Below are 9713 nucleotides of genomic sequence, written 5' to 3'. Positions count from 1 at the left end.
GGATGGGTGTGGCACATTCTCTGAGGTCGGAGGTTGGACCACAGCTTCAGTTGAGGATGGTAGATCGGTTACACTTGTGGATTGGTTGATAAGTTCTTCTTTGGACTTCGTGTCTGGTTTATCATTCTGTGATACTTCGGATCCAGTTTCTTCAATGGCTTGTAAAGCTCCTCCACCAATCAGTTCAGGTTCTGGCTTAGGATCTTGAACTTCTTGAACTTGAGTTTCGATACTTTCTACTTTTGGTTCTGATCTATCTTGCTGTGATGGTTCGAGTTGTAAATGAGTATCAACTTCTGATTTCCCTTTAACGACTTCATCATTCTCTTTAGGATCATTAAGTGTAAGCAGGATCGGTAAAGGTTCTTGAATGTCACTCTTAAGTTTTTGACCAGGAGTACTATTCGGAAGTGAAACGTTTCGATCTACATTCGCTTTATTGATACTCACCGGCATAGATCTTGCACTTGCACTTGCACTACTACTTCTATTACGTATAATATCTTTACCCGTCACAGCAAAGATAGCAGCAGGAATAGCTGTAGCAGCTGCTCCGGCCATGGCTGAGACTACCGTTGAAACCGAAGTTTGAGCTGGAGTGGATTTCTCGGTTGGAGTACCTGGTGCGATGGTCGAACCTAAGAAACTTGGTGAATGATATGACGTATGACGTGATCTGGATTGTGAGATTAATGAATGGGTTCGACTGCCGATCATCGATTTGGTGGGAAGACGAGTGGATGGTGGAGTGGATTGAGATGTTGATGGGATTCTTTGAGGACTTTGGGTTGGAAAGACGGCTAAGAGAAATAGAGTATGTGAGTTAGATTAGGAATTCGGATTTCATGGAAGGAAAGAGATCAAACCTGTGTTGATGAGATCTTTGTCTTCTGTGGGTTCGGAGGTTTGATCGGCTTGAGAATCAAAGGTGTTGGGTTCAGGTTGTGATTCTTGATCTGAATGTTGCGATTCAGATGGAAGATATTCTGGAACTATTGAACATCAAGAAAGATGATTAGTCAAACTTATCAATGGAAATTTAAAGAGATGTTGTGATTGACCTTCAAAGACGTTATTGATGTTACCATTTGAATCAGTTTCGGTTGGTTCGTTTGGATTATGCCTCCATACTCCATCAATAATATACTATCAATCAATAGTCAAAGATATTAGATGAGTCAATGTGTGTATGAGAACGGAGTGGTTTGATTGATCACCTTGTATGAAACTCTTGAACCATGATCGAGTTCTATGGATCGACCGAATTTACCGGAAGGTTCTTTAATAAGCTCGAGTGAACTGGTTTAACAGATCGAATGAGAATCAGATTAGAACTCGGGTTTTGCAATGATTTGAGATTTGAAAGTTAAAGAGACTAACGATTGCCATTGATCGAATGAACCTTTGATCAAGACTTGTTGAGGTACTGAGCTATCCCTTTGATTTGAAAGAAAGCATATCAGAAAGATGTGATGTGAAGTGAAAGAGATGATGTGATGGGTTGACTGACCATCTAAACTGATGATGATAGTGATGAATTGGTTGATGTTCTTGATCAGATGAACTCATTGTAGTTTGATGTTTGATTTGATTTGTTCTTGAGTTTGATGAACTAGTTGATGATGAAGTCTGAAGAGTAAAGTGTGAAGATTGAAAGTGAATTTCCAAACTGTCAATGCTAATGCTACACAATTCACTCTCACCAATCTTCCATCGTCATCACGATCCATTCTCATTCTCATTCTCATGTCAATCACTTTTCTCAATCTCATCACCATAGAACTCTTAGAGCATCCACTATCGTTACAGTAAATTTTCAGTAAATTTACTGGTCGTGTCCGTAAAGTACAGCGTCTGTACGTACAGAAACACGGAATTCCACTATCGTTTCTGTAAACACCATTCTGCATAGGGCTGTGACCCGGCCCTGAGAGTTCGTGGCCGGCCCCGGGGCCAAGCCCGACCCTGGGTAGACCCGAGGTCCCCTGGAAACTTCTCAGGGCCGACCAGGGCCTGCCCGAATCTCAGGCCTTGGGTGTCCAGGCAGGGCCGGGCCCAGATTTACGAGTAAAAAACCCTTGGAAAGGGGAAATTTTTATATTATTTTTGGCGAAAACAGGATCGGGCAGTCGGCCGGGCCGGGCGCCCGGGGCGCCCGCAGGGCTTTGCACCCTATTCTGATTAGGTTTCAGAGCCCCGAGGCCGGGACCGCCGGCGTTGAAAATATTGCCGGTCACCTTCGGCCGGGCAGGGCCGGGACCGGGTCACAGCCCTAATTCTGCAGCATTCTGTACAGTGGATACTGTACAGAAAAGGCCTGGTCCCACAATCGTGCCTCCAGTAAAGAATCTGCAAGTCTGTTCAGACCTTGGCTCAAACACCAACAGCATTGTCCAATTATCCAGATTTACAAGATGCTGAGATCCATTGTTATCTGATGAATGATCTCAATGTTCACAACTGGGTGGCACAAGGGAACAATATTTGGACACTGTTTACTCCATTTCATTGACTCGATGCCTCCGATTCCACTTTTCTTTACAAACTACCAGGAAGAAAAAGAGATAACAAGCAATGAAATGATAACAAATATTTGATAAGAGAAATATATCTTGAGTGATTGATTTGCGATTACATTGTATGATGACATTGCAAAATCACACGATGTTTTCATTTGGTGAATTCATTCTGATTTATGAAACTGGATTGATCAGAAGGTGAAAGAGTTGAGTTGAAAGAGTTGATTGATGAGAAAATGAACATGTTGATTGATGAGAGGATAAAAAAGTTGTTTGATGAGAGCTTGAAAAACTTGATTGATGAGAGGGTGATTGAAATCAAAGAATATGTGATGGTAGAGGGTGCTTTTGGGCAAGGTGGTGATGGATCTCGATGGATTCGCTCGATCGATGAGAGGGAAAACGAGATGTTTGAGGCGAGCACGGAAAAGTTGATCATCAAGGGGGTGATTGAAGTCAATAGGTATGTGACAGAGATGGTGGTGTTGAGTGAGGTGGTGATGGATTTGCTCGGTAGATTCTGTAGATTTGCTGGATACCGATTCGGTAGAGAATCTGCAGAGGTCCAGTAGATTTACTGGAGCTCTACAGATTTTTGACCGATTCTGTAGGTACCGATGTGTACTTTGTACACGATTGGGGATTTTGAGGATCGGTACTGTAAATTTCAGTAAAATTTACCGTACCGAGGCCGTTTACAGAGACGATAGTGGATGCTCTTACAGCTGCTAAAAAAATTATCGGTAAATTTCCCATATTTTGTTGCACAGGGTTTTAACTACAAAACGGACAAAACCACAGGATGACCCTGAGAGACCTGTAAAAGTTGTCTCTCCCCTGTCTTGTAGCTGGAGCCGCTATATGTGTCAATATGTCAATCGAATCACCATAGACAGCTTATGGAAGGGCTCCCGGTTCCTTCCATCGACTTCAATATCTCACTCACTCGGTCTGAATCACCCTTTCCTCTCTCTCTTGACCAATCTCCCCCTTCATCCGGCTCTATTCTCTAAATTTGATCCGGTGAGTTGCCCTTCTTACATTTCAATCTTGACTCTCTCTAATTCACGACCAACTTCGCCCCTAAATAGGTTCGAAACCACTGCATTCCATCGTTGGATCCAATTCCTTCAATAGCTTGATCAATTTGATTCCACCTTTCTTTCAATTTGGTTCCACCTTTCAAATTGATTCTATCTTTTCATTCAATTCCACTTTTCAAATTGATTCGATCTTATCAAATCAATTCCACCTTTCAATTCAAAACTATCTTATCGATTTGTTTCCACCTTTCAAATCAATTCTATTTTATCAATCCTGATTGACATCTTTCGAATTGATATCATCATTTGTTCGAAAACATCAAGGTACGTCCTTTCAAGACATCCTTCCCATCCCTTTCCCACTTCACCCTTTTGTGATGTCTGAATTTCTTCTGGTTGCTGGTAGACTGGGGAAAAGAAAGCAATTAGAGATAACTGGGTGTGGATTCCAAATGTGGGACGATACACACCCGTAGTCTCTGATGCAAGCCTTTTCCCCATTCTATGGGCACAGAACAAGTTTGGAATCATGGCTGGCATCAAATTCTCATGACTGACACGGCTTCTTGATATCTTGATGTTTTGTTTTCTTTGTTCTAGATGCCAACTAACCTGTACAGCGCTGATATCAAATTTGTAGTGGTCCGGATGGCACTTCGTGGAATTTCATATCGCAAAATCATCACAACCCTGGGTGTGGGAATATCGCTGACTTCGGTTTGGCGGTGGTTCGATCTCTACCAGAGAACTCGTGCAGTGGTCACCAACCCTGCGGATTATATGACACGAGGTGCTCCTATATATCTAGCTCGTGCTGAGCAGGAGTTTATTCTGGAATCGCTCCGACTAGATCCAACTCTCTATCTAGATGAATTACAAAAGAAACTTCAAGATCGATTTGACATTGAAGTGTCCACAATGACTCTCTCGAATGAGCTGCGAAAACGACTGAAGTGGACCCGAAAGAAGGCTCGCACAGTGCACCCCAACCAATCCATGGTTGCTCGAGGAGCCTATATTGCTTCTGTTCATGGGATTGACCCGCGATGTTTAGTGTTTACAGGTGTGTTATTTTATTTGTTCTTCTTGCACATACTTGCTCTGACACATTCGCGCTTTCCACCTTCACCAGATGAAAGCGCCATCACCAAGCGCCGATTATATCGGGATTACGCCCGAGCGCCAGTTGGCGAACGGTCTGTCCGGCTGGAGAGGCCCACTGCGGCGGTTCGATGGTCGGTCTTACCAGCGATATCCATGGATGGAATCATCGCTTGTAAGATTCAGATGGGCGGTTATTCACGTATTGACTTTGAATCATACTTGGAGCACGATGTAGTAAGTGTTTTCGTTTATTATACATTATATACTTTACTTCATATAGTCTGATATTGTTTTTTTGAACAGTTACCGGCCATGAACGCTTGGCCGGCCAGGAATTCCGTATTGGTCATGGATAATGCCCCTATCCACCACGGGGGTAGGGTGGCAGAGCTCTGTGAGGCTTGTGGGGTGCGACTGTTGTATCTGCCAACTTACAGCCCAGACTTCAACCCTATCGAAAAAGGGTTTTCCGTTCTTAAGGCACGTTTAAGAAGATCTCAAGCCCTTCAAGGAGCCATGACCTTAGACAAAGAAATGGCTGCTATTTTCATAACGGCTATGGAAGTTCTCACACCTTCCCTCTGCGAGAGCCTCTTTCGAGGCTGCGGCTATCTCTAATCATTAAAAATTTTGTTTTTGCCGACTTTCAGTAAGTAGTTCAGCTCTATTCTTGGTAGAACGTGTCATTCATATTGAAGTCAACTGTATTTTTAGAAAAAATTCTCCTGCTTTCTGTGGTTCAGCTCGGTTCTTTCTAGAACGTGTCAAATTTTAGATTAATCTCTTTTTAAAAAACCTAAAAATTTATTACTTTCAGTTGGCCATTCTAGAAAGAACGTGAGATGTTTTTATGCATCTTAGGATGTGATGTGTTAATAACGAACAACCAACTTTCACTTGTTCAGCTGTGTTCTTTCTAGATTGGGTCTTTTTTTTATTCATCTCTTCTTTTTTTAATTTGAGTTGCTAGAAAGAACGTAACCACTGTTTTTATTCATCTCAGTTAGTTGTTCAGCTCTGTTCTTTCTGGAACGTGTCTTGTTTTTTATTCACCTCACTATAATCAATTTGATTAAACCTTTGAATTTAAACAATAATTTGTTATGTTCATTCTGCTTCCAGTGTGGAGTTGTCGGTCTTTGATCCTTCAAACTTCCTCCATGATCATTGCCTAAAAGATTTGCAAGATAGAGAGAGATTGTGATTCATTTGCAATTAAAATCAAGCTGCATCAGATATAACAAGATTGAAGTAAAGATTTGTTTGCTAAGTTCTTTTTTGTAAATTTGTATATTCAAGGATCCCACTATTTTCCGCCCCTTTCGCGGATACCCGGAGCCCCCTTGTTTTGGGGCATTACCCGAGATACCCGAGACAACCCGAGTACACTCTGCCAAACTTTTGGTGAGTCGGACCTCGAGGGCGCTTTAAGGGCGCCTTACGTAAGCACGTCCTCACACTTGAGCCCCTTTCCCATGTCTTGAGCCCTACTTTAACCAAAAGGGCGATAAACTCTATGATGCCCCCTCCAAAAGCGGAAAAGGGGCTCATCATTAATTGTGCGCCTCGAAAGACCCGTGTACCTGTTGGACACCATCCTTATAAGTCCCTTCCTTCTCTGTCTTACACGTTTGTTTTCTTCATCCTTCTATCCACATACTTCATCACCCCACAGCAAATCAATTGTAACCAAACCTTACAGACTTAGTTCCAGACAACCGTGACAATACAGTACGATGTCCACCCCACATCCGATTCACACACCCTTGGAAACCATAACCCCGCATCTGATTCCCATGCCCTTGGAAGGGATGCATCTTCACCCCCCTCCCCAGATTCAACACCACCCCTATCCGCCTAATCACCATCCTCAACCTCCATCCGAGGTTCATCATCATCCCCCCCAAAGTCAACACCACCCATATCCGCCTAATACTCAACCTCACTCTGAGGTTCATCATCAATTCACACAACCACATCCCCCCGCTGATACATTTCATCAGCACTTTGTTCATCAACCTCCTCAACCAATTCAACTGCAATCTTATGTTACTACCTATCCACTTCCAGCGCCACCGACAATGCCTCCTACTTGGCATAATCATGGTACAACAATGAATCCTCATCATCCTTCTCCCCACTCTAATTTCCAACAACCATATCAACAACATCAACCTCAACAATATGTTCCAACTTCTGATAACTCCGGCCAACATTATCATCAATCCCAATCTTATGTTCCGTTGTCTGACCAATCAGGCCAACAGTATCATCGACAACAATCTTATGTTCCAAACTGTGACCTATCTGGCCAATCGACAATGCGACCTCATTGGCAACAAGCACCTTACAATCAATCATCGGGTTATGGACACTCTGGTAATCCGATTCCCTTTAATCCTCCTTTCCAACTACCGCAGCACCCCCAGCCACATAATCAACTCGACACAGCTCAAGTTTTAGCAACAAATCCTCCAAACGCCATTCCACTCGTTCCAGCTCAAGTTTTAGCAACAAATCCTTTAAACGCAATCCCCGCAAGTGTAACTTCTAGCTCATTCACTACCGTTAATTTAGTAGGAACAACTTCATCTGCAACTGTTAGTAACCCCGTAGGAAATCAAACTCAGGATGTGATCATGGCAGGAGGTGATCTCGTTGAGGATGTGATTATGGCCGGAGGTAATTTCGAGCCGGTCATAGCCAATGATGCCATTGATCCAAATGAACGCGACGCCGATTGGCCCGCCATTGGTATGTACTAATATAGGCTCATCTTAGGAAGTCTGTCCTTTCTTTGACTAATGAAATGTTCCATCTTTTCACTCGATATCTCGATTGATTTCAGGTGCCATCCCTATTTGTACGATGAAAACACCAATCATCGGAAAGGAGTTCGTTGAGATGGAAAATGGATTGAAGTATATGAATGCTGTAGCTCGCTACCAAGGTTATGGCTTGGCTATCAAGAGTCACAAGACAAAGAACCGTCAAACCATTCGAGTTTACTTGGCATGTACACTTGCACTACACAAAATGTCATCTTTACCGGGCGGTAAAGAAAACTACTGACATAGAAAAGTCCTGAGGCAACAGGAAGAGAGCTAAAAATCTGAAAAAATATGCACCTTGTTCCTAGATGTTGGGGCGTCATGACGAGTACTTTTTTGTATTTTACACACAGATATTGGTTAATGTACTAACAATAAAGGCTGAGAATCATCAAAAACCCACCTGTAACAATACCTGAAATTTGGCCCTTGACTTTGAAGACAGGATTTTGGAATCTTCAAACATCAATAACTTTTGCAGTTCTGAATCAAATCACTCGATTTGAAGTGCATTAAAAAGGGGAGCCTTTCCTCTACATTTTTCATTGAGACATCACATCTGTAGCTGGTCTAAAAAAGATCCTACAGAGCTATTCATGCAGAACTGTTTGAACATATGTAGAGTGTTTACATGACTAGATAGCACCTTACTAACATTATGAAGTGTGAAGGAGAATAGTTCAGCTTTTGAATGAACCAAAAATCGAGTTATTTGGAGCAGAATTGCAAAAGTTATTGAAGTTTTTAGACCACAAAATATTGTCTTCATACTCATGACCCAAATTTCAGGTATTGTTACATGTGAGCTTTTGATCATTTTCAGTGTTTATTGTTAGTACATAAACCAATATCTGCGTGTAAAATACAAAAAAATACTCATCATGACGCCCCAACATCTAGGAACAAGGTGCATATTTTTTCAGATTTTTAGCTCTCTTCCTGTTGCCTCAGGACTTTTCTATGTCAGTAGTTTTCTTTACCGCCGGGTAAAGATTACATTTGGTGTAGTGTTGGTTTCAAAACTAAATCAGCAGCTAAATCGGTGGCAGAGAAACGGTCAAGCTCAACAAAGAAGACCGGCTGTATCTTCGAATTGTCTCTCAACTACAGTCGCCGAACTGACAGATGGGTTGTGACTCAAAATCGAAAGTCAGGATCAAAACTTCACCACAATCATCCGCCTTTCAACCAACCCCACAATCTCTCTCTTTACCGAAGGTTCAACTCTGCAACAATCGACAAAATATCTCTTCTATCATCTGCTGGGTGTCGAGCTAATCAAATCTGACAACTGATTGACGTCGAGCCGGGTTCTCAGCCACTAGTTCGAGATATCCACAACGCCAGGTCACGCCTTCGAGACGACTGGCTCAATGGTCGAACTCCAATTCAAGGGCTCTTCGACTTGATCACTGAAAGCCAATGGGGCCACCGTACTCTTACATCGGCAAATGGTACCATCCAGAACTTCTTTTTTGCCAGCCCAAATGCAATTCGACTAGCTTGGCGTTTTTCTACCGTACTCAGCCTCGATTGTACCTACAAAACCAATCGATTCAACCTTCCCCTCTTACATATTGTAGGTACCACCAACACTAACCGAACATTCACAGTTGCTATGTGTTTCCTGAAAAGCGAAGTCACAGCTGAGTATGAATGGGCTTTGAAACAACTCAAGGAGGTTGTTTTTCAAGATGAAGATGACTCTTTGGCCGTCCAATTACCCCAAACGTTTGCAACGGACGCTGAACCGGCTCTCTTCAACGCGATTGGGACTGTCTTTCCGGATGCTACACACATCCTGTGTGTATGGCATATCAACATCAACATAGCCAAAAACTGCAAGTTGAAATTTAGTGAACCTGAATGGACAGAGTTCATGAAGCTCTGGAACGTATTTGTTGCCTCTACAACGCCTGCCGACTACGACATCAACCTTGAAGCTGTTACCAAGATCGCTAGAGCTCATGATGTGTTTGATGATCTTCAAAGCACTTGGCTTCACCGTACAGAAAAATTCGTAACTTTGTTCACTTCTTCATCGCCACACTTTGGCAATTCTTCCACCTCTCGAGTCGAAGGCATCCATTACCGAGCCAAGAAATTTATAGACGGGCGAAACAGTGATTTTCTTACGTGCTTTCAAGCCTTCAAGCGCTTTGAAGAGCATCAGATGAACAAAATTTCTATTTTAGTTGGCATAGAGAAGACTAAAA

General features: G+C 42.6%; 1 protein-coding gene across 1 annotated transcript in view; it reads right to left on the bottom strand.

Moving 5' to 3' along the window:
- Nucleotides 1-1240, bottom strand: part of MELLADRAFT_65153 (uncharacterized protein) — a gene marked incomplete at both ends in the record, with an annotated part of 1637 nt that extends 397 nt beyond the window's left edge. The window contains 4 exons of the mRNA XM_007412518.1: nt 16-800; nt 867-992; nt 1062-1146; nt 1238-1240. Coding sequence (XP_007412580.1) covers nt 16-800; nt 867-992; nt 1062-1146; nt 1238-1240 — 999 coding nt within the window. The remainder of the gene's footprint in view (nt 1-15; nt 801-866; nt 993-1061; nt 1147-1237) is intronic.
- Between the last annotated feature and the right edge of the window lie 8473 nt (nt 1241-9713).

This window comes from Melampsora larici-populina (assembly GCF_000204055.1).
Source record: "Melampsora larici-populina 98AG31 unplaced genomic scaffold MELLAscaffold_31, whole genome shotgun sequence".
Classification (NCBI taxonomy): domain Eukaryota; kingdom Fungi; phylum Basidiomycota; class Pucciniomycetes; order Pucciniales; family Melampsoraceae; genus Melampsora; species Melampsora laricis-populina.
The sequence above is the reverse complement of the archived record's forward strand: the minus strand, read 5'-3'. Positions and strand labels throughout refer to the sequence as shown.